Here is a 26,529-nt window from a genome sequence, read left to right as displayed (position 1 = left end):
AAAGAGAACCACCCACTTTGGTAGGAAAGTGAACGATGAAATGAGACTAGAAACTGTCAAATAGTTTTGTAAAGTCTCTTATATTATTCACAATTTGGGAGCTTGTTTAACCTTCGGAGACAACAGTGACCTTGTGATTTATTGGTGATATAATGATTTGAATTTTGAACTCAGTTTTACAAATAACTATAGGTAAATAAAATTACTTGACACACAATTTACAGAGAATTGTAAAAAACATATTCATTGTACTTCTTTTATTGTACTGATTTAACAATAATATAGTTTCGAATTCATTTAGTTGCTATCTTATTAGAAAACCTGGCAAGTTATTTCAACTATTTGATCTAAACAGACTAATTGTAAGAAAGATTGTTCTCAATCTTTACACTGGGAAATATTAACAAAACTGTACATCAAAATGTTATGACCAGTTAGTAACTGCCAGATCAAGTTTTAAACTTGATATTTAATTGATTGATCAACTTCAGTGTCATTTTGGTGTACATACAATAAATTTATTTTCAGCGGCAAATAGCTTTACCTTGTTGGTATTGTCTTAATAAGTGAAGCATAAATTTATTGAAAGCTTCCACCAATACAGCTGAGTTTTTCACATTTGTAAGGAACACCACACCATAGGCATCAATGTAGTAGGAGTTATCCAACTCTCCCTGCTGACACAGTTCAACAAAGGTTTCTCCTAATAAAGTCCAATTCTTTGTGTGGTAACAACTCTACAAAAATAAAATAGTTTCAGTCATACATTTTTCTTTTGATACTCGGAATGTTTAACAATTTGTATCTGTGCATGGATGAGATCTTCCCAAAAGTCATTTATGACAGATTTTGCAGAACATTCCTGTATTTTGAATGTACTTCAGTCTTTTAATAGGAATGTTCAGTATTTAAAAAGCTGAAGTAAATTCTTCATTATCAAAACTCTTTCCTATAGGGAAAACATTACACACTACATATGAAAATTTTAGACATCCAAAAATAATAAATTCTACATCTGCAAAGAGTGATACCAAATTTTAACAGCTGAGTGTGGAGAAAGCCTGTTTTTTTATGACGTTGTGAATTTTCAGACAAATGAAGGCACTTTTTTCACTGATTCAGCAAAAAAAACGATTCATTTAGATCCATCAAATGTAAACCAGCGTTGGACATATAAACAGTCAACAGGATGACTATACAATCCGGTATTTGTTTATCTCCAGGATCTCATTCATATTGCCTACTGCTCATCAATGCTTCACTGAGTCTGTCTATAACATGCAGGTTTAACAACTCTTTTGACCAAGACATTAAACCTACTGGTTAGTCTATTGTTTCCCGTTTTTATAATGTTTGGCCCAAAGACTATTTCTTACCTGTATTTTATGATATAATGCTTTATAATTGTCAGTTGTTTTGATGCTGTCTTTTAATACTACTTCTCCCTCTTCTATCAGTCTTGAAGTATCAAATGAGTCATCCACTTTTTGTTGGAACTGAAAGAAAACAATTCAGCAATGAATCAATGCCTGATAGACAGCTCTTTGCAAGAGTATTCATATTGATAAGAAATTCATGGGTAATGAGGTGAAAAATAATTAAATATGCCCAACTAATTTACTAATAGAATGGATATGGTTAAAACTTTTTGGTCCGTTTTGGATATGGTCAAAATTTATAAATTCATAAACTCTCTAAGCTTACAAAATTGTACCTTTATGCCTGAAGAAAGAATAAGTGTCAGCAGAAAATTGAGGTTGTTTTTTTTCATTTTTCATATCAAATTTTCATTAGGATTAAAGTCAAATATAACACATACTACATACCTGGTAAAGAACTATTCTGTTGGGGTTGATCAGTTAATGAAAGTGAGTCATAAGAATGCCCTCACTTAGTGGTTAAATAGTTGTTGTTTGTTGCTATATCTCACATTCGTTTTTTGTTCAGTAGTTTGTACATATATCAGGCTGTTAGTTTTCTAATTTGAATTATTTACATTGTAATTTTTGGTCCTTTTACTGCTGACTATGTGGCATGGTGTTTGTTCATTGTTTAAGGCTGTACAGTGACCTACAGCTCTATGTCATTTGGTCTCATTGGCAGTCATACCACATCTTCTTTTTTCAAAACAGACAGAATTGTTTTGACTGCTCATATGATGATTGAATTTCATGAATGCATACCTGTCAACTGACCCGTATTCTGCGGGTGTGACCCGAGATTTTCACAATTCTGAGGGATCACCCAGGACACCCGCCGGGTCATTGAAATAATCCGGGAATTCCGAAAATGACCCTATTTCACCCATATTTCTTAGCCTTGAGATTGATTTCATAAGTAATATTCCTTTGAAATACAGGCAAATTCGTAATACACCTTATCGCTATTTATCCGCCATTGCTGGATTTCACACAGGTTCACGTAAAATGTTGACGCCATAAAACAAAATATCTGACGCCACAATGGAAAAGTGATTGTTGTTGACGTCAAAAGTTCAAGCGGCAGGGTCAGCCGGGATTAGCGATAAGGTGTATTCTTCTATGAACAGGAAGTTCATCTATCTATGTAAACTGTCAAATTAAGTGACCCATTAAATGCATGGCTTCATTTGACAGCTTTGGTGTCAAACACACTGTTAATTAACACCAATTACCTTAGCTTTAGGTCATAACGAAATAAATTGCACTATAAAATTAAACAAACATATTTCAACTTGTTACTTCCCCTTATTTGTCACCATTCAAAATTTTTCCATATATTTACGTTTTATGGGTGAAAAAGAATAAATCATGAAGAATATAAAATTCAAATACATATTGAAAAATAACTTTTCATTATTTATTTAAAATATTTAAAAAAAAGTTGCAAATTATTTTTTAACATTTATAATTCTTTAACTGTATTACTATATTTTATTATAGTCTAATTTCCTTTACAATTGACAGATGATATGTGAAAAGGCTATACAGCCAGTAATCTCTAACATACCAAATTTCCATGGTTTAAAACAAATAGTAGTGTAAAAAATATTACCAGAAGTAAAGAACATAAGACTGTGACTCACAAATTTATAAAGTGAACATGCATTGATGTTTTGGTATCTTTTATATTTATACATTGTAAGAATATGTACCATAAATACTGAAATTCAGCTCGAAAAAGTTCGTACGCGTTATGACCTGAGATTTGATTCTTCAATGCAGGTCATGACCTGCATTTTCATCGTCACAGGTTGACAGGTATGAGCCTTGTATTTTTTAAAATAAAGTGTTTTCTACATGTACATGTATACCATTACCAGAGGTACATGAAAATAAAGTCAATGTCCCATCTGAAAATTCTTTACCCAAGATACAGTTGGCATATTACTTTTAAGGATGATTGCTACATTTGTTTTTGATTTTTTTGTGAGCTATTCAAAATCCTCTGGTTTTGTCCTTCTGTGTGCCAATAAAAAATTTGCCTGTTAACCCTTACTTTTCTTGTCATATTTCCTCCTAAAAAAGAAGTTACAGAACACTTCCAAGGTGCAATTTAGGGTATAGCAGGTTATTTTTCGCACACTGTAAATTTTCGCTTATCTTTGCAAATAGAACAAAAAATCCAAAATAAATTTCGCCAAATCTAAAGTGCTTATGCAAAAACGTTGAGAACAGTTTTGAATCTGCCAAAATATTTTGTATATCTTTTTCAATGAAAATCGTGAAATTTTACAACCGGGACAATAACCAGCTATACAGTATACAGTGTGCCTGCACCAAGTAATGCTTTTTTGACCAGGTGTTGTTCACTGTTTTGTCTTAATTTGTACTTTTTTTTCTAGAAGTAGGGTGCTGCTGATAAGTGACTTTTGTCATAGCAATATTTTTGGTGCCCTGTTATACTTTTTGTACGTTATAAATGTATAGATTCTTTTACTATGCTGGCAAAATAAAATACAAAAAATCATTAAAATTTTGAATATTTATTTTAAAAATAAAACATAAATAGATGTTCTAATGCTGACGTATATTAACAGATAACCTGTAAAACAAACTTAAACAACCTTAGAAAAGATTCTAAAATTTTACAGGAACAACGAGGATTTGTCATTTCCAACTAAAGTATATATTACACAGACGTGACATGTTTCTTATTGCACAATAAATCTCATTACTTGATAAAAGTGGATAATAACAAGTTTCCTACACAGAAATTATTTTTTGTTTTCATTTGATATTCATACTTATCCATCTTAAATTTAACCCTTCTTGTAATTAAAAAAAGCTTAACTTTATGGCAGCTTTGATTTGTATGAGGACTTTCAGCTAAGCATGACTTACATCACAGCTTATGTAAACCTCATTGACTATGCATCACATCTCTGAACAAGCATTTTATATGAAGTTATCAAAAGGAAACTTAAATCCCTGAAAACCACAACTTTAACAGATTTAACAGATTTCTAACTTTCCAGAATATTATTCTTGAATTCTATAAGTTTCTTCATGGTGTATGTTACCAATATTGGTACTGTTTAAATCTTAACATAAAAAAGTTACCCTGAGCCACCTAATTTGTACCCATTGTGGCATCATGAAGAAAAATTTCTGATTTCTAATGAAACTATAAACTTGCAGATGCTTTGTAATGCAGTGAAGCATGAGTAATCTTCAGTTAACCTGTTTTGAGATGCAGTGAAGCATGAGTAACCTTCAATTAACCTGTTTTGTGATGCAGCAAAGCATGAGTGACCTTCATTTAAGCTCAAACATAAATTTTATAAGTGCAACAAGTTATTAATAAGTGTAAACTACAAAATTGATACTGAAACCATGGTATTTGAGCAGTGAAACTGCATTAATCTGCTAAACATTTGAGATATTCAATGACCAATTGTTCAAACCCTTCTCTGTGATCTCAACATTATGTGTCTGTTTAGTACAACTTCATTTAAAGCCTTAATGAGCACAGGTTAGAGTTTCTTCATGAAATTATTTTTTCCCCCAAAATTCAGAATTAAGAATATATATTTTCATCTAATTTGTTTTAAAGGACAATAACACAAAGTTGTGTTGACATGCAATTATTAACACTTAGCTAGAAACAGGATGAAATTCAAAGGAGACTCCAATATCTTATAATATTTCTAAGCCTTGCACTATGATATGTATAAAATTCCATTATAAGGTATCAATTATAACACAAAATATAAGATTTCACACAGCAGGCTACAAACACATAAAATAAAGACTAACTTGACTAGTAAAAAAAAGCATTCAGCATCCCAGGAAGAACGATTAAAAGGGCAAATACTCATGGATATTATTTTGTATTGTGGCAAATTGATTTACTTTTCATGTTGAGAAAGTAACAAGCTTTAAAGGAAAGTCTTCCTGGGATTGCAGAATAAGCAAAAATGAACACAACTAATTCATCCAAATAAACCTAATGTAGACTTTCACCATCTGCATTTAGAAAATAAAGCTGCAATGGCATGACTCATAGATGATGATAATCTACTATTACTTTTATTTGGTATAAACTTAATATCAAGATTTTTTAGTAGAACACAATGGCTTGCAGAAAAAAGCGAAAAACATAAGAAATATAGAAAAACTAATAGAACATTGGTTTGCTCACATTTGCATATCTTAAAGATTCCTCTAGTTTCTTCAGGCAACATTGCTGTCTTCGTACTTGGAACAGATGGATTAAACTTTTCCTCAACTGAAATATATATTTGTTTAAAAATTACAGTATGACCTATGAACATAACTGTGTGCACAGAGCTTAAATAAGAGTCACGAAAGTAGATACATGAAGATTAAAATGAACAGTTCTGTCACACTTATTACTCCTTTGTGCTTTAAATGGATTTTTCTTTTCTTCAAACTGTATAGGAACCTTATGACAAAATAAATGCAGATATCTTTAGAATCAAGTAATTTAAGATATTGTTATATTGAGCATTCATAAAACAATAACTACATTTATCATTTTCTCAGATTTAAAAGCTTCTGAACAAATTTTTTTTTTCTTTGCCTCATTCTTTTTGTGACAAAAGGTTTAAACAAGATAAGTAAATTAGATTAAATTAAGAATGAACATCATTTTAATTGAAAAATTCATTTAAACTTTTTTGCAGTTTTCCTATTCTAAATATATACGAGTAGCAAAGATTCTTGACAATAAATGAAAAAATCAAATTTTGAATTAAAGTGGTCTCCTTTCATCCATGTTCATCTGAACATGTCGTTTGTTGATGTGGTTCATACAGGTTTCTTGTTTCTTGCTATTTATATATAGATTAGACTTGGTTTTCCTGTTTGAATGGTTTTACGCTAGTCATTTAAGGGCCCTTTATAGCTTGCTGTTAGGTGTTAGCTTAGGCTCTTTATTGAAGAACGCACCTCGACCAATATAATGGTTAACTTTTGCAAATTGTGACTTGGATGGAGAGTTGTCACTCATACCACATCTTCTTATGTCTCTTCATACTTACATTTTCATCCAACTGTTGTAGTAGGTGTGGTTCACACAGCTGTACCCATTTGTCTATATACTGATAATACATATTAATATTCTGCATTGATCTATGTAGTAACATGAACTGCAACTCGTGAGCAGCTGTTGGAAAATTTGCTGACTTGGCATAGATCACAACCTGCCACAAATACCTCAAATCTTCCTGACTTGAAAATGACCTGTAGAATATAATTCAAAAGTTGTCTAAATTTAACATTCATTATAAACTTTTAAATGAAACTCTTATTGAAGAGGCTAATAATAAAATAAGACCTAGTTCATTCCTTTCCATTTTTTTTCTAATCTTAGTATTTTTCAGAGGCTAAATTCAAAACTGCTGAAAATAATAAAAGTTCTTGTTTTCATTGTTTTCCAGCAGGTTTAAGAGTAATGCATATATCCATGATAGCATTATCATTCACTGCATAATAACATTTTACTTCCTTCTTTATTTGGCCTTTTTTTTTTTTTTTGGATTCAAGCGACACGATGAGTCTTTTGTAAGTGAAACATGCGTTTGGAGTGAATACAAAATGTAATACTGGTATCTATGATGAGTTAATCGACAGATACCAAATATGTAGTAAATATTACTGCATAGTATATCTGACTTGATTTATTTCATCTCATCACAAATAACATGCTCAAACTGACTCATTATTACTATAATAATTTCCTCAGGTTAGCATTGATTCATTATTATTCCTAGGATACTGATTTTCATAGATTTTGTGGGTAAAGGTGAACCGCCAAATAACATGTTCAACAAATGACAATATTTCTATTGATTTGTGTACTGGTACACACTAGGGCAAACCACAAAATTTAATATCCCCAAAAATTTAAGATTTCTCTTATCCACCAAAAAAAATATTTAAAAATGAAGTCACAGAAGTGTGCATTTTTCCAAATAAAATCTTGTCAATCTGAATAATTTTTTAAGTCATATCATACCTGAGTAGTACACCAATAGAATCTGGTGTTAATAAATCTCTCTGTGTCTTATTAATCATGTCAAATAGCCTCCATAAATACTCCCAATAATACTCCACTTTCTTTCCAACTAGGCGAAACAGGACATCACAAACTCTACAAAATCACAATTCATATCAATAAGTGTAATTCATCAATTAAACAGATATTAAATATGTGCAAATTGAATTTTTTTTTTTGTATCAGATAGCAGTGATTATGATGGAAATCTCTGGCCCTATCCAACAGATGTAATATTTTCCAGTGGCAGTCTAAATTTACTTGCTGTTCTTACTTTGAAGTCTTCTTGCAGAGCTCACCTATTGTATTAATTACAAAATTTGTTTTGTCCTGGACATGCATGAAATATTATCCGAACAGAGTTAGTCATCTACCACTGTATGAATAGGACATGGTTTCAGCTAGGATTTTTAGGGCTTTAGTCACTTTTGCGCATGATAAAAATCAGCCTTATTTTTTATAATAGCAAGGGGTCTAGAATGTTTATCAAACTAGCTATACATATATGTCCAAGTCCTTCAAGGACTAGTCTAGGATCTTTGAAGACTTTAGGATTGCTATTAAATGTAGGCAGTTATTGGCAATATTGAATGAATTGACTGATGTGATGCTAAGATATGAAGATAAGAACAGGGATCTGGTAATATGGTTCACAACTTCACTTCAGTTATTTTCAGGGCACACCCCTGATCAACAAAAGTTGGGTGCCTCTATTTTTTAAACCACTGCACAAATGAACTTGTAACGACTTTTTCACTTCACAATCATTTATATCCTTGAAAATACGTTTATATATCTATTTTGGAATCAATTTCTTTAATATTGGATAGAAGGATCTGCATCCATACTTAAGGTGACGATTCTAATGACTGTGGACCGTAGATCACGTTTACTTTCGATTTTTAAACGAAATGAAATGAAAACGGGAAGTGACAATTGAATTAAAATTTCAGAATAAAACCGGATTCATCTACGAAGTTTTACGCATGCGCAATACATAGAACAGGAAGCACCTGTTTGCAAGTGAAAATATTTACGTTTTGAATAAAGTTCTTTCTTCTTAATCGAAGTTGTCGAAAGTTTTTGATGAATATTTATATAAAGTATGACGAAATACATCAAAATGACGAAACAACGACAAGCAAACTACAAATTATGATCGTAAGGGAAATATTGAAATTAAAATAAAGTTGAAATGTCCGGGAAGAAAATTTAGGGCCTATCAATTTTGTTCAAATGACGAAAATATGACAGAATTGTGAGAAATGATTAAAATGAAATGCTGACTGACTGATTTAACTTAAATAGATTATTTTGATGGTCATTTATGAGGTTTTATAATAATTATTAAGGGAATAGTGACCCATCTGATTGGCGATAGGCGGATTACTTGTCATCACAACTTTCAACACCTTTGGTAAACGCTAATTACCTGAGGGTCATAAACTTGTTAGAAACATAAAGTCAGGTAGAATTCAAGTAATTAGTACACTTTCCAAATTTAAGTGACGAAATTGATATGAAATATTTTCGTCATTTCGAAAACCTTTTCGTATAATACGAAAGTGACGAGCGCTAGCAAAATCACTGAATAGGATAAACTGACATTTCTGTTCACTACCCTTACTACACAGTAGCTAATGTTTTTGGTTACACTTGCATCAATGACAACATAAATTCTAATTTGATTGATACTAGTTTTTTAAGCTTACTATGAACAAAATTTATTTTCATATTGATCAGCTCAAAGCAGGATAGAAAGTTGCAAACAAATATTAAACTCACTCTTTTGTAATCATGTTCTGTGAATTCATCTCATCTAACAAGCTAAATGCTAACTCCACTTTGTAATTATCTTCTGCTACTTTCAACAATTTCATCAATGTGTCCCTAGGGGTTAGGCCTACTTTGGTATTTATCAAACAGTGGTATACATCAAAAGCCCTGTAAAAAGAATTACAATTGATGTGGATGTGAGCAATTAAAGACAGCCTTTTGGCCTTCACCAATGAGGAAAAAAAAAACATATATTCAGCTATAAAAGGCCCTGACATGAAAAATATGAAACAACTCAATTGAGAAAACTAACTACCTAACCAATACATAAACAAACAAAAATCAACATTCAGATGTTTTGTGATCTTTTTAGTATAACAAATTGATATAACTGGTTCAAAATTAAGTGTATTTTTTTTAAAACTCATTTACAAATATATTGAGAATATCTCAACCGGTCTTGAAGGATTTGAAGGGAATTAAAGTTAAAGAAACTGGTTAAAAAAGGGTCAATTAGTAAAAAGAGATATCAAGAAAATTATTCACATTTACCTTATAATGATCTATTATTCTCATGTAAATCATATGATATTTAACCTTACCTTTTAGCATCATGATTCTGGTATGCTTTAAAGATTTCCTTTACACAAGCATTGTAAGTGTCAATCTGTAATGAAAATAGTCAAAATTAATCTTTTAATTTCTTTGAAAAAGACCCTACACTAATAATATATATTATTAAAACAAAGTTAATTTTTTTTTATTATAAATTGTTTTGCTGAATGTATTTAATTATTTGGCACAAGATTTCATATATGCATCAGAGGCAGATTTAGAGAGGGCCCAGGGGGCCTGGGCCCCCCTTATCTGAGAAAAAGTAGTTAGTAACAATAATTTTCATTGGGTGTTGACAAATATATTGAGGGGTTTGATTCCACTAAGAAAGCCACCATTTTGAATTCTGTTTTTTATGGGGTATGTAATTTCTCAAAAAATAAACAAAATGGTCACATTTTGAGACTCAAAATCTTCTCTTTGTCTATATTGAAACCATTCTGAAGCCTACGATGAGTAAAAATATGTTTTGTATTCATGTTTGACATTCAGAGTATACATATGACGTCACATTGTTTAGTTGCTAAAGAGGAAGCAACAGTTTGTGGACTTTTTCATTTAAGCCAAAATATTTATTAAATGACATTTATTTTAATATTTGGCATTAGAATGGAGATAATTTTACTGTATTTTAAGCTTTGCCTTCGTAAAACTTGATTTAAAAAAAAAAACGATTTAGTTATCTCCCAATTTTCCTTTTCTGATGAAACATAGTATATCATTTTTAAACAACAGACCCAAGAATGATAATGGCTAAGTATTTCAATTTGTCAAATGGTTGAACAAAAGATTACAAAAAGAAAAGAAGATATTGTCTGAGCACGTGAATGCATCTGCTCAAGCTTTGTATTTACCAAGGGCATCACTCTAGAACAGTTAATGATTTACTACCCATATTTGAACTCTGTAAGTTGTGGTTCTTAGCATTGTTTACGATTTTATAAATTTGAATGAATAAATCTCAAATTAGAGTGAGAAAACGAAAATAGGACAGAAATACAGGAAGGTGGTCAAGAGTGACTGCCCCTGTTGCATAGCTACAGGAGGAAGTATAAAAAGTATTATTCCACTTAAGCTTTGATGACAGTATATATCAAACTAACTAGCACTATATGCCGTATATGGTCATATATTTAATTTCATGTCTTTTTATGTACTTACTGGTAACGGTACATGATGTTTGAACTGACACGTCCTGTTGACACAAATACCACCTCCTAGGAAAACAAAACAATAACCTGATGGGTACACCAAACTCTTGGGTACCCGTTCTGCTGGACTTTTGTCTGCTTCAGGAGCCTTCTGTGCAAAAATATACAATATGTTGTTGATGACTATATATTTAAGGCAGAATATTTTTAAGGAAACTTTAGATTTTTGTTAAAAGATTAAGTAGAAATAAAAAAAAAAAGTTTTTTAATATTTTTTGGAGTTCACAAACAAGTGAAACTGCGAGCTACTGCTCACTGATGATACCCCCGCCGCAAGTGGATAATATAAATAGTGTGAAAATATGCAAGTGTTCGGTAAACAGGAAGTTGTCGACTGATGAATCTGAAAACGCATCACACTGTATAGCTGACTTGTATAAATCCTGAAACCAAATTTCAGAAATCCTTGTATTGTAATTCCTGAGAAAAGTGTGACGAAAATTTTCAACTTGGCTATCATGTGTAAAATCATACAAATGTTCGGTAAACAGGAAGCTGTCAAGTGATCAATTTGAAAACACATCACACAGTATAGCTGACTTAGATAAACCCTGAAACCATATTTCAGAAATGCTTGTATTGTAGTTCCTGAGAAAAATGCGACGAAAAAATAAATAGTGTAAAAATATGCAAGTGTTCGGTAAACAGGAAGTTGTCGATTGATGAATCTGAAAACGCATCACACGGTATAGCTGACTCATATAAATCCTCAAACCAAATTTCAGAAATCCTTGTATTGTAGTTCCTGAGAAAAGTGTGACTAAAATTTTCAACTTGGCTATCATGTGTAAAATCATACAAGTGTTCGTTAAACAGGAAGTTTTCAAGTGATCAATTTGAAAACGCATCACACGGTATAGCTGACTTAGATAAACCCTGAAACCAAATTTCAGAAATCCTTGTATTGTAGTTCCTGAGAAAAATGCGACGAAAAATATTCATGGGACGGACTGACGGACGGACAGACAGAGGTTAAACAGTATACCCCCCCCCCCCCCCTTTTTAAAAGCGGGGGTATTTTTACAAATTGTGTAGTAATGAAGCCTTAGCTTCAGCTGTCTTCGAACATAAGATCACACATATTTTATGAAGTTATGTAACTGAGAACACCTGAAATATCTGACAGTTGCATGTTATCTCTTATACTGATAATTTTGTATACCGACACCAGACTGTTGTTTAGACTGATGTTTGTTTCCCCCTTGACATGCTGATGCTGATTTTGTTTTGTTCGTTATGTCGTTAAATAACTGTCCCATTGACCTATAACCCACATTTAATTTTAATCATGTCCAAAGTAGTTTTTCTTGCATTTTTTTTTACTAGTTTTTTATGCTCAACTCCATTGACTTTTCACACCATATTAACCATGTTGAAATTTGTCACTACAAACAATATGTAATTCAACTATCAAAAGTTACCTAATTTAATTTAGTTGATACTGTTTTCAATTTTTGTCATATGTAACAATGATAGTTGTGAAAGAATGTTGTATATCACAGATAATTGAACTTAGGTCAAATCTTAATCCTTCTACAAAAGGAGAAAGCAAAATTTGATGCTAGCACTGCTTGTACATTCAAAAGTATTTGACGAGATTAAATCATTATTTGTTGAACAAATGTCTTACTGTGGATTCATTTATTTTCGTGGGTATCAATTTTCGTGGATTGCTGAAAACTTGCATATTCGTGGATATTTGATTTCGTGGTTTTGCCAATTTTTGTACACAAAGCCTATTGAAAATATGTTATTCGTTTGAACATTTGAATTCGTGGTTCACCTGTACCCATGAAACCCACGAAAATTGGTATCCAACGAATGATAATGAACCCACAGTATACCACTAGCTTTGATTATTTTGCTTCTTGTACCTGTGTGGCAGCAGTTGACGGAGCCACTTCCTTCTCCTGGCTGTCACATTTTTCTGTCTGATTTAGTTCTCGATCTACTTCTGTCATTCTGAAAAATACAAATATTTCAAGTGCTAGTCTTTTCATAACCCATATCAAAACAAGAAGTAATTGTAACAGGATGCTGTTACGAAGTCTACCAAACAAAGCTCCAATAACTCTCCTTTCATATGGTCCCATGTTCATTTGATTTGAATTTTTGTCCCATACAAGATAATATCACATTCCTAAATTGAACAAGGTAGGGACGACCCCAGGCACTTCCCTTAAATCTCATTTGATTAGCTTTATTGTCCCATACAAGAATATATACGGTTTAGGGGTGGGGATGTTGATGGTTTACAAGTTTTCAAACAAGAGGGGGTGGGGTGACCCCTAGGGACTTCCCTTTTATTTCATTTCATTGTTTAATTGTATCCTACAAGAATATATATAGTTTAGGGGTGGGGATCTGGACCGTTTACAAGATAATAGTACACTCTCAAATTGAACGGGTGGGGGTGACCCCCAGGAACTTACATTTTATTTCATGTGATTTGTTTTATTGTCCCATACAAGAATATATACGGTTTAGGGGTGGGGATGTTGACCGTTTACAAGTTTTCAAACAAGAGGGGGTGGGGTGACCCCCTAGGGACTTCCCTTTTATTTTATTTCTTTTGTTTTATTGTCCCCTACAAGAATATATATGGTTAAGGGGTGGGGATTTGCACCGTTTACAAGATAATAGCACATTCTCAAATTGAACCGGGTGGGGATGACCCCTGGGAACCTCCCTTTAAATTCATTTGATTTGTTTTATGGTCCCATTCAAGAATATATATGGTTTAGGGGTGGGGATCTGGACCGTTTACAAGATAAAAGCATATTCTCAAATTGAAGGGGGTGGGGATGACCCCCATGGACTCCCCCTATATTACATGTGATTTGTTTTATGGTCCTTTAATCATTTCTAAAGACTGCATGTATCTATCACTTACAGTTTTTAAGTTATATTCATTTGAAAATTTTTGAAAATAAAATCCCATAGGGTTCTATAGTAAACCCCTCCCTCCTTTCTACCCCCCAAAATACCCCTTAAAAGACCCCAATGCACTAACGAAAGATTGATAGCTCACCTAGACATATTAGTTTAGCCTTTCATGCAATCCTAAGTTAATCTGACAAGCGGTTTTGGAGAAACGCTGCGGACAAGTTCATTTTTTAAAGTGGCGGAAGAAGAAGAATAAAAAAACCTGAGCAAAAACAATAAGTCTCCAAACTTTGTTTGGGAGACTTAATAAATAGGGAATGTGTCGTTCCCATTGGACACAGATGATGTCCCCATTGCATATCGAATATAGTTATAAAGACGCAAAACCAAATTGTACTTGATCTGAGTTTTGATGTAATTAGTATTGTGTAAAAAGTTTTATGATATTTGGTTGAGGCAAACAAAAGTTAGAGAATGGAAACGGCAAATATCTAGAACAGTAAAAGTGACAACACAAAAATTCAAACTTTACCTGTATTTTGAGGAAATCAGCTTTGTGTATTAGTTTCATAACCTTTGGTAGAGGCAAACTAAACTAAGAGTATTGAAACAAAAAATTCAGCATTTTTTCCATTTGTAAAGGGGCATAATTAAAACTGTTAAAGTTACATCACCAAAATTCAAACTTTATTCTTAGTTTTGATTTAATAAGCATTGTACATGTATTTAAGTTTCATAATATCTGGTTCAGGCAAACTAAAGTTAGAGAAAAGAAACCAACTTTGGGAACAAATGCTGTAAAAGTTAGCCGCTACCCCTTCAAGATTATTGAATTTTTAAAAGTATGAACTATTGTATCTAAATTCAAATACAAGAACAGTTTCAATGTCCCCCATGTTGAACTTATTTTATATTTTCAAGGTACATAACTCTTTTTAAAAGTGTTGATGTCCATCCTTATACAACTTGTTAATAATTGCAACAACAAGGAAAACCAAAGTTCATCTGCAACATAGCATTGACCTTGACCTTCAATTTATGGTAGTTACAGGGAAAATACTTTTAAAATACACTATACCTTTCCTCCTCTTCCTCCTGTGGTGCAATCAGGAATGAGGCTGTCTCACAATCATAATCAATTATAGATATAGCATCATCTTCTACGTTGTAATCTCTTATAGAACCAGCACTATCTTTCTGAGTGTTAGTACTAAACATATCTTCTTCTTCTTCTTCTGCTTAAATGAAAGAGTTATTGAAATATTTAACAGGTTTTCATGGCGTGTTTAGGCTCAAAGAAAGGTGTAACAACCAGACTCATGTTTGTTTTTTTATGAACAAATTATACCAGTTGACCATGAGGTAATTCAGTGCAAACAAGACTACTGAACAATCACTTTTTTTTTACTGTAACGCAAGAGCATCAGAACTTAATGAGAAAGTATACAGATTGGAAAGTTGTGTCAAGGACAATACCAAGACTGAAAAAGATTATTTTCATCAGCTATTGAGATACTTCAGCTGTTTCGTTTTATTTTTTAAATGTTCCTGCAGATACTAATTCATTTTATATTTTGTCCCCTTAAAAAGTTATAGTATTTATGATTGTTGCCATTTGTAAACAATATTTATTTTGAATGAATTAAAAAATTTGGGGGTTTTGCCTTATTTTCTCTTCTTAAAATTTCATATCAATTTTTCCAAATCTTTAGTGTTAAATTTCATTATTCTAGTTAACTCTTTTTTTACATTTTACAGACCTACCATCTGATTTTTCCTCTTCACTATCATTACTGTCCTCAGAACTGACTTCACTATCACTGCTTTCACAGTCTTTATCACTGTCACTTTCATCACTCTGGCTCTTACTATCACTGTCACTCTTATCATTTTTATTCTTGCTTTCTCTGTGTTCCCCTCTTTCATAATCCCTTGTTTCTTTGCTATCATCATCATCACTGTTCAAGACTGTGTCGAAATCTCCAGTATTCACTGAACTAATAGGTGACAAATTCCCTTCCAACTCGTCAGGTCGGTCTTCATTCTCTTTATCTTTATTGACTTTCATTGAGGACAAATTCCCTTCCAACTCGTCAGGTCGGTCTTCATTCTCTTTATCTTTATTGACTTTCATTGGGGACAAATCCCCTTCTAACTCATCATGCCTGTCTACTTTTTCTCTATCATTATTGATTTCTGTGTTCAAATCTAAATTCTCATCAACAACTGTCTTTTGAATGATTTTTGGACATTCATTAGATATTATTTTCTCTGGTTCCAATGTTGACATCAAATTTTCATTCTGTCCTTCACCATACAGACCTAAGAAATCCTGTTCATCTACAGTACCTAAATCCATACCATTGCCATCCTGTTCTGTTTCCATTCCCTCTATACTATCGGCTGTAAAACATTTAAATGAACGTAAGTACGTTTTTTTTGCAATGATCCATTATCATAGTTATAACATAAACAAAAGAGTATGTTCAGTAAGACCTTTTTTTGGCCTCAAAATATAGCATATTTACAAAATTGTAAAAATGTAATCTTCATTTTTGACAAAAAAACATCTGAAAAGTGACATTTTTTGGCATACTTGATAGATTTGTCATATATTAGCTTGAAACGGAGCGTTTTTAATTACTAAATCAGTTAAAATCTTCCACAAAAACTAATCAAATCAATTGAAATAGACACTTAAAAGTGTTTAAATAGTGTTCAAAATCTTTCGTTAGATGAACTTGAAATTTGAGGCCAAAATCGGCCCTTACCGGACCTACTCCTTTGTGGAAACAATAAGCTGGACTATGAATAAATTGAATTACTGGTAAATTATTTAGCATGGACTTTCATAGCACAAACTACTTACAAATCTTTACTAAATTTGAAAACGGGAAAGCACATCATCATTTTCAGGGAGATGTTTTTAACGACACAGGAAATTTAGAAACAATCTGGGTAAACTTATGGATTCTTAAAATAAACTTTTCTAAAAGGTTACAAAATAAACACTGTAATTAAATCTTTGAATATTTTTTTCATTGGTTTGAATATTGATTTTGTTATTACAATATACATGATATACATATGTTAAATCTAACTAAACATTATTTTAATATACATAGTATACTAGATTATTAATTTTTCCAATTGAATTGTTTCATATTTTCATATCAGGCCTTTTACAACCGACCATACAGTATGGATTTTTCTCAATGTTGAAGGCATTATGGTTGCTTCATTTAATTGCTTACATCGGATTTATTTGAAATTGGGTGGATAGTTGTCTCCTTGGCCATCATACCACATTTTTTTAAGTACTGACTGAACCATAAAGATGAGGTCAAGGACATTTGGTCATATGGTGGAGGAAAACTAAAACTTAATTACATATGACATCTATACACAAATTAGGAAACATCCTGGTCTTCTACCTACTGAAATATTAAGCTATAAGTAATCAGCTAATGCAGTGGTTGGATCACTATCCTATGTGTGGCAGGCAAGACAAACCATTATAACAAGAAATATTTACCTGTTTTGAAGCGAAGCTGATCTGGTAGTGATTCTTCCAAAAAATCACTAGCAACATCAAAAGGTGATTCTTCTTCAGCTCTGAACTGAGGCTCTTTAGTAGGTAACCGTGAAAGTTTTGTTCTTTTTCTTGGTGTATTTTCTGATTCAATTGATGGACGCTTTCTCCTGAAAGAATGATCAGTACTGTTTGAATATTTTGAAGAAATTGACCCTTCTCCTGCCCTTTTAGAATTATCAGAAGCAACACTTTCATTATCATCTTGTATATTCATGTCCTCCAACAATAGACTTCTATTCTCACTCAATATCTTGTTGTCATCCATTTTCTCTACCTCTGAACTTTCTGTCAGCTGGAGTTTTATTGTGATGTTAGCCATGTTAGATGATGAATGTGACAATGAAATACTTCTTGTCTCAGATTTTTTGGAGCATGCTGATATGTCTGATTTTGCTGATACATCATCTAAAACTTTTGATTTTGGTAGATTTGATGACAATGTTTTTTCGTTTGTTTTAGAATGAGATGACAAATTAGATTTTACTGACATATCATCAGACAATTTGGATTTTTGCAAGACTTCTGTTGATAAAGACACCATTCCAGAGTTGTCTTTCTTTAGTATTGGTTTTACAAGAGATGAAGTATCGTTAAATAATCCTTGATGAGGACTTGGTAAATTGTCATTATCTCTCCGTTTATCTATTATAACAGTTCTATATGATTGACTATCAGAAAATACACCAGTATCCTTGGGAGAGGTCAAAGAAATGTCACCATGTAATGGACAGTCCATTCCTCTCAACATGCTCAGTAAATGTTTCTTTTTACTTACAGGTGTTTTTTCATCAGCAGCTATCACCACTCTTTGTTTCAGATCAGAAACGGGTCGGTTACCAAATTTAACATTGACAGTCCTGTTGATCGATTCTAATGGGGATTTAATACTCATGTTTTGGTCTTTTTCATGCTCATGTCCTGGCTGTTTTCTGAACTTTTTGTCAAATTTTACTGGACAACTACCAAACATTGATTTCATCACTTGTTCTGAGCTCATACTTTTAAAGTTCTTAACGGCTGAATCAGAAGTTTCCAATCCAGTACTTTTGTCTTGGTTTGAGTTGTTGAAAGCACCAAATCTTTCTGATAAACTTTTCTGTTTCAGTTTTGAAGCTGCTTTATCGTCTAAGGGAGTTGATGTTGCATTTACAGTGAATGAACTCATACTTGAAATATCCTGTAAAGAAGTGTCTGAATCTATTACCTCCCTTGCCACAGACGCTATATCTGAACCATCATTCATATCACTGGCAAAATGGATATCTGATGTCTCACACACAGATTCCTTTTTGTTTTCAGATTTCTTTTTCTTTTTCACAGGACTTTTCTTGCCACTATTCTTTTTATCCTTTGAAGCTAGAACAGTTTCAAATGGTTCAATGTCCTCTATTGTACAAGGTTTGATTGGCAAGCGTTCTTCTTCAGACTCTTTTGCCCTTTTTTTCAGAATTGACTGAGCTATTTTTGAAGTCATGAAATAATTTTCATTTTGACAAATACTTCCACGTTCACTTGCTCTCTTGAAAAAATCTATACCATCACGACTATTAGAGTCTTCTTTAGAGGGTGTTCTTTCTAATTTTCTTTTCTTTATTAAGATTTCCTTTGGTTTAGAAATTGCTTTTTCAAAGTCTGTTAAACTTAGACTTTTCTTAGGACTAGATTGTAGACTTTTGACTTGAGGTTTCTTTTCTTTTATCTGACTAGGCTTTGTCAGGACAGTCTCTTTTTTCAAATTTTTATCAGAGTTGTAATCCAATTGACTATTAAAGTTAGTTACATTATCATCTGTTTTACTGTATGCCATTGGGTAATCTATTTCATAAGTCGGAAAATTGACATCAAAATCATTTGTCTGAATGACTTGAGTATTAGCATCACTTTCAGTGTTAGTTTCACTTTCCGCAGTAGGAAGTATAGAATCTCCACATGAAATTTTCCATCGATTCTTTCCCGTTTTTTTAAGCATTAAGTTTCCCACATGTAAAATTTCATCCTCTATGAAAATTCTCTCCAAACAAATATCAAATTCCTTAAAGGTATATGGAAATTGTCTTTTCATTTCACTGAAAGTCATTATATGGGACATTGATGTTGGTTCCTCATTGGTGAACTGTAGTGTCCTTCTAGGAGAACCAACCTCAATGTGTTCTTCATACTGATTTTGATCTGGTGTCATCTGTTCTTCTACATTCCCTGTAATTTCCTCATTCTCTTCTTCACTTGGATAAACTTCCGTAAAATTGTTAACATTTTGATAGCTGTTGTCAGTTAATTGTTCATGACCTACTGATTCATTAAAATCACTTTGTACTAATGTTGTATCTGGTTCCAAGTCAGAAACTGGTTCTGCTATGTATTGGATCATGTCAATATAACTAGAATTATTTAATTCCCAATTATCAATTGTCACAAATGATGACGGTTCTTCCCCTTCCGTGACTGAAGAATTCTGAACATCCGATATGTCATCAGAGGCCAATTTTTCAATCAAGTTCTTTTCTTTAGAGATTGTATTATTCAAATCCTGGATTTTTTTCTTCAATTTGCTCACATTGACAATTTGTTTTGAGGAAAAATTGTGTACCTTGTTTTTTTCACTCCCAGGTTTATGACTTTCCTCTTCATTTGCATGTCGTGTTTTCTTGTGACGAGCAAGACTTTTCTTTAATTTGTAACGTAGACCACAGAGGTCACATACGAATTGTTTTGAAAGGTCGATATCATTATCTAATACTGAATCGGTAATCAAATGACTTAATGGTGGTTTTGAGTAAGATGTATCAGCTTTGGGAAAGTGAGCAGCACAATTCCCATTTTCTTTATGATCTAAGAATTTTAATTGGCCGTGAAAGATTTCATCACACAGTTCACATACATAATTCTTCCAATTTCTTTCACCTAAACACTGTTTCAATGCAAGAAAATCTGAAGAAATATCTTTGAGGCCATAATCGAACTCGAAACAATCCTCAGATATTTCATTTACTACAATATCTTCGAAAGCATTTAGATCATTTGAGCCATTTCCATTTTTCTTCATCAAAGCCAACATATCTGGAAATATGTCATCCCACTTAAGAGGTGATGGTGTAACAAATCCATTTTCTTTCTCTGATACGTCAGTTTTTTTCTCCGATAAGTCAATTTTATCATTTACGTAACGAATAATTTTGGGAAATTCAGAAGAAAGCTCTTCATCTTTATTATCTATTTGCTCTTCAGCTGTTTCTACAGGAACAAGTTTTTTGTCGGAGAAAAATGGGTTCTTATTTAATCTGAGTATTTTAAAACTAAGTTTAGACTCATCCCAATCAGATGCCTTAGTTACAAATTGTGAACTAGATTCACAATTTTTAGTTAAAACAGTCGATTCACTAAGTCTTTCAGATTCATACTTCTGGTTTAACTCATCATCCTTTGTAATCAAATGATCTTCCTGTGGAATGAGATTATTACCTGTTGAAACCACTGATTCATCTTGAGTATTTAATTCATTATTCTTAGAAATCGATTGTTCTTCTCGTTGAAGGGATTCATCATCCTTTGTAACTGTGCATTCACCTTGAGACAGAGCCTCATGACCTTCAATAACCACTTGTTCCTTTTGAGTAACAGATTCAATGTCCTCGTTAAAGTCGTTTTCAACAGGTGTCACAAATTCCACATAATTAGTATTGGTACATAGATCTTTGTTGTCATCATTTTCTTGGTGTTCCACAGTCTCAGTTGAATGTTCACTGATATCACTGTTGTGATCCACACAATATACTACAGTGTTGTCACTAGGATGTCGTATCTTTTGTAAGGATGCCTCTGCATTGGCTTTTCTAATATTGCTTATTTCTGGAGAATGTGCTGGTAGTGTTTCATTTACATTGACATCAGTAAGAAAGCTTTCAAGAGTTCCAAAAGTTGGCATTACGTTCTGATTGCCATCCAGAAATAAATCTAAGTTAGAATTGACAATTAAATTTCTTTTCCTCATAGATAACATTGTTGGCTGCTTCTGCTTATCACGAGATGGTAGATTTCTTAAATGACGTTTTTCTCTTTTAGCTGTCTTTGATTTTCCTTTTTTGTTTGGTTTTGAAAATATATCAACTGCATCTACTTGTGCATGTTGTGGTTGACAAGATAGTTCTATTTCATCAGGTTCTAATGGAGCTTCCAGCTGATTATCTTCCTCATCTATCTGGCTCGTGGCTTCACCAATGTCTGCCTCATTCTTATCCTGTTCCAAACTTATTAGTTTGGTCTCTTCATCCAGGGACACCTGAGGCCTCTCTACACTTTTGTTTCCTTTTTTCTTGCTCTGTAAAACAACCTCTACAGATATTGCACTATCAACCTCGTCTGTTTTCTCTTCACTACCAAGTATGTTATCTCTTCCATATGACCTTGGCGTCTCCTTCCCTAATTTGTGGAGTTCTTTGTGTTCAGTACCAACCTGATCATCTGAATTCTTTTGTCCTTTATTTTCTGAGGAAGATGATTGTTCTATTTCAACTTTCAAATCATTTTTTTCTTGATTTTGCATAACACTCTCCTTCATTTCTTCTTGTTGAATAACATTATCTTGTAGATTTTGTTTTTCAACATTTTTCTGCACTTCACTTTGTTTGTTCTTTGTCCATTTAACTTTTAATGGAATACCAGTTTTAGCTATTTCCCCTTTCCCTTGATTTCCTTTCTTATCTACATATTTCTCCAGAGATAAGGACTCAACTGCAGGACTTGTGAGTTTGTCTTCACTTACTCTGTCAGTGTCAACATATTTTCTTGGACGTCCTCTTTTCTTTTTCTCCTTACCACTTCCTTCTTTCAATTTGTTCACTGAATCATTTGCAGACAGATCAACTGAATTCCTGACATCAAAACAGCTCTTAGTATTAGAAATCTCATCGTGTAGTTTTGTTTGACATATAGATTTCTCTTCTCCAATAGACTTACTCACTAAATGCTGATCAGAGTCAATTTCTGATTGCAAGTTCAAACCACTACCACCTTCCTCAAATACATTTTGTCCTTCTTCATTACTTATTTTTTCAGTCAATTCACAGTCCTCATTGTGCTTTTCTGATTTAGATTCTGTAATGGATGCTTGTTTCCTATTTTCAGTTTCTAAGATATCTTTTCTTTTACCAAACATTGTTGAGGTATCAATTTCGTCAAATTGTTCTGCTTCATTTTTTGATAAATCTTTTGATTTGTCTGTTTTTTCAATAGGAATCATATTTTCATTTTGCGACTTTGTACACTCTTCTTTGGTACCACCAAACTTTCTACTCCTTCTTGAAAGGACTATTTCCCTCAAGTCAGCGATCTGCTGTGCTAGGATTGCTGCCTTTTCTTCATCATATTCTTCATCCTCACTGATTTCTCCCTCCATGCAACTTGCCTTGACATCAAATAATGGATCTAAATTTCTACCAGAGGCACACATGCTCTCAGTTTCATAGACTTTAGTATACCGATCTTTCAACATTGGTATGTTAATAATATTGATAGTTTGTTCAGATTCATTTATTGAAAGTTTTTCTAATATAATTTTTGGAGACCTTCGCTTAGATTTATTGTACAGTTGTCTTGCATCTTCCTGAAAGTCAACTTTCTGTGACACAGTGATTTGTTCTAGTTCTTGTTGTTCATCAACATCTGAATTATCGTGTGTTTGTTCATCAATGTCTTGGTGCATATGTGTTCGCTCAAATCTTCTCGTCAAAGATACTCTTGAAATTTTTGATTTTTTACCAACTGCTTTTAAATTGTCAAGATTTTTATTGTTTGAAGTTTTTGACTGTTCTTGTTGTTCACGTAAAGCCTTAGGGGAATTTATACTAATGCAAGTTTTTCCTAAAAGTTGTACAGGTTCAACTTCAGACCGTTTAGTTCCTAATGGTTCCATAATATGACTCTCTAATCTTGATCGCTTGCTGGTTTTAATTTTTGAGGTGGCAGAGTTTGAAGAGTTATCACTCAAATGTTGTTCAGTACATACTGTACTTTTAGCTTCAGGCTCTTTTTCATTTAGATCAGTTGGACAAATTTGGTTTTCAGTCTCATTCTCAGTATCAGCATCCAACAGACCTTTTTCTTGAATGATATTGTTTTCTTTAGTTTTATCACTTCCATCAAGACCTTTTACATCAGATTTATTTCCAACACTAGATTTATTTGCACTCATTACAGTTCTACACTCACTTCTAGTTTGCAAAGTTATCTTAAAATTCACAAAATCATTCCGATTTTTCACGACTTTTTGACTTTTCTCTAATTCTGTCGTTTCTAGATTTTCTTCATTTATTATAATCCTACCTCCTTCACCCGAGGAGGGTAATGTAATCTTTAAACCTTTATATTTATTATCTTTCCTTTCTTGCTGACTTTTCTCAAGAAATGGAATCAAGAGTCTTTCATGAAGGCTGTCCTTGTGTGTTCCCCTCAATAGCAATGACATGTTTCCAAGAGTTGTTTCCCTTTTTTCCTCATCTATTTTATCATTGTTGCTATCTATCAAGTTGGATGCATTATCAGATATTTTATCATTGTTGCTATCTATCAAGTTGGAGGCATTATCAGATATTTTATCATTGTTGCTATCTATCAAGTTGGAGGCATTATCAGATATTTTATCATTGTTGCTATCTATCAAGTTGGAGGCATTATCAGATATTTTATCATTGTTGCTATCTATCAAGTTGGAGGCATTATCAGATATTTTATCATTGTTGCTATCTATCAAGTTGGAGGCATTATCAGATATTTTATCAATTGTTCCTATTAATTTGGGTAATTCCCCTTTTTTCCCACCTTCATCAGAATCATCAGAACCAGTAGTATTTTGCCTTACAGATTTGTCAGTAACAGGAGGTAACGGGACAAATTTCTTGACCAGGATTTTAACATCTTTTAACATGAAGTTTTCCTTTAAACTATTCTGAGGTGTTCTCTCATTATGTTCTAGTTTTGTTTCTGACAGTGTTTTTGATTTTCCGTCTAATGATTCTGACAATATTTCTGTTATGCCTTCCAATGGGTCCTTTGGTGGTGACTTGCTTTCTCCTTTTAGTTGAACCTCGGACAACAGTTTTTTTCTTAGCTCATATTTTGACATGACTGTCAATTGCTTGTGATTTTGTAAGTTTTTTAATTTATCCTTTTTCCGTTTTTTGCTTTGAAGTATGCCTTTCTTAGTATTTGTTTTGACTGACAAAACTTTCTGAACAGATTTCAGTTTCTTAGTTCTTACTTGACCATGAGCTGATGCTTCAGTAGTAGATGTTGAAATTAATCCTGTTGTATTATTACACATAACTTCTTCATTTGTCTCCATGCTTTCATGTTCATTATCGTTACCCTTCTGTGCCTTAAGTTTTAGTACTGATTTCTTAACACATTTTTGTGGCATTTCTCTTGGTAAAATTTTCTTGAGAGAAAATCTTGTATTCATACATTTTTCTTGAAAATCATCACATTGCTTTGGATTTTTAGATAACATCACATTAGTAGTTGCATGTTGTTCTTCCTGTACATTTTTTTCCTTTTCTTCCACTTTTGTCCAGTTATCTGATAAGTTTTTACCTTCATGCACTGAAATGCAATGTTGGCGTAAGCTAGGTAGCAGTAGGTACTGTTTTCCACAAAGATTACATTCATAATCTCTATCTTGTCCAAAATGTTTCTTTTCATTATGTTTGGACAAGCGGTCTTTAGACAGAAACCTTACACCACATAGCATACATTGAAAAAAATATTTTTTGCTCCGTTTCTTCAATCTGTGTTTTAGGCCTGAAATAAACAACAACAAAAAAAACCATTAATTCTTTCTCAAACCTTTTCTTTAGAAGTAAAATTCTCTCTAAACATTGTTTGAGGTTTGAAAAAAAGAGCCTTACCTTTTTTTTTTTTTATTATTTCATGTTTGAAACTAGACCTCAAAGACTTATTTAAAGTTTTAAACTTGACCTATTAGTTTTAATATCAATCAATCACACAAGTTTTAAGCAAGGAGGAAAAAGGAGCTCCATAAATTACATACACCTTATTGCTATTTATCAGCCATTACTGGATATCACACAGGTTCCAGTAAAATTTAGACATTATAAAGCAAAATATCTGACGCCACAATGGTAAAGTGATTGTTGTTTGAGTCAAAAGTTCAAGGTCGGGTCAGCCGGGATTAGCAATAAGGTGTATTTCATGTTTCTAGTACAAGCTAGCATAATTTAATTGATTGATTGATTACTCTTTGTTTATCATTCAGTGGCAATCATTTCATGCATGTTCAGGACAATAATTATGAATGAAGTGCTTCCTTAATTTGGTTTTCTAGCTTAAGTCTCTTTATGTATGTGGCTTCCAGTATTTTTTTCAGATCATTCTGATGAAGAGCATTCCAGAATCACATCAAAACTATTGGACAGCAAGGTACCATCAACCTAGTTGCTAAAAACTTCGCGTTTTAAGATTTCTAGTCCACTTCGCAGCTACTTAATTTTGTGATTTTCTTATCTTCTTGATGTAGTTTGATAAGTAAAGATACATATTTGCGACAATTTATATTCGCATTATATTTCTATTTGCAAATGTCGCGAAAATAAATTGGTTTACGGTATTTTGACTTCAGGGAGGAGTAGAGATCTATATATGATGTTTTTCATGTGACAACTGTAAATTTTCAGAATGCAATAGTATCAAAACAGCAAAGATAATAAATAATAGATATGGTTTATTTTGTACATATATAGTTATCAAAGGTACTAGGATTATAATTTAGTACGCCAGACGCGCGTTTCGTCTTCATATACGAAGGAAAAACTTTGTGGAAAAGGAAATCTGATATTGCTAGCTCCAATCTTCTATCTATCAAGCACAGGTAGCCAAATATAAAAGTACAAAGGGAAAGTCTATGGATTTTCTATAAAATTTCCATATGTTCAGCAT

General features: G+C 32.6%; 1 protein-coding gene across 6 annotated transcripts in view; it reads right to left on the bottom strand.

Annotated features, from left to right (window-relative positions):
* LOC134715898 (uncharacterized) overlaps nucleotides 1–26,529 on the bottom strand; it is a 52,678-nt gene that overhangs the window by 7,688 nt on the left and 18,461 nt on the right. For 3 of the 6 annotated variants that reach the window (XM_063578443.1, XM_063578449.1, XM_063578450.1), the window contains 13 exons: nucleotides 17,524–25,374; nucleotides 16,086–16,391; nucleotides 15,753–16,019; nucleotides 15,067–15,226; nucleotides 12,977–13,064; nucleotides 11,053–11,193; nucleotides 9,879–9,943; nucleotides 9,286–9,444; nucleotides 7,462–7,596; nucleotides 6,485–6,686; nucleotides 5,623–5,709; nucleotides 1,377–1,496; nucleotides 545–737 (listed from right to left, as the gene is read on the bottom strand). In XM_063578443.1, coding sequence (XP_063434513.1) covers nucleotides 545–737; nucleotides 1,377–1,496; nucleotides 5,623–5,709; nucleotides 6,485–6,686; nucleotides 7,462–7,596; nucleotides 9,286–9,444; nucleotides 9,879–9,943; nucleotides 11,053–11,193; nucleotides 12,977–13,064; nucleotides 15,067–15,226; nucleotides 15,753–16,019; nucleotides 16,086–16,391; nucleotides 17,524–25,374 — 9,774 coding nt within the window. The remainder of the gene's footprint in view (nucleotides 1–544; nucleotides 738–1,376; nucleotides 1,497–5,622; nucleotides 5,710–6,484; nucleotides 6,687–7,461; nucleotides 7,597–9,285; nucleotides 9,445–9,878; nucleotides 9,944–11,052; nucleotides 11,194–12,976; nucleotides 13,065–15,066; nucleotides 15,227–15,752; nucleotides 16,020–16,085; nucleotides 16,392–17,523; nucleotides 25,375–26,529) is intronic. The other 3 variants (XM_063578446.1, XM_063578447.1, XM_063578448.1) reach the window with 3 other exon arrangements.

The sequence above is a fragment of the Mytilus trossulus genome, chromosome 4 (genome assembly GCF_036588685.1).
Source record: "Mytilus trossulus isolate FHL-02 chromosome 4, PNRI_Mtr1.1.1.hap1, whole genome shotgun sequence".
In the NCBI taxonomy this organism is placed as follows: Eukaryota; Metazoa; Mollusca; class Bivalvia; order Mytilida; family Mytilidae; genus Mytilus; species Mytilus trossulus.
Note: the sequence above shows the minus strand (reverse complement) of the source record. Positions and strands in the feature narration are given on the sequence as shown.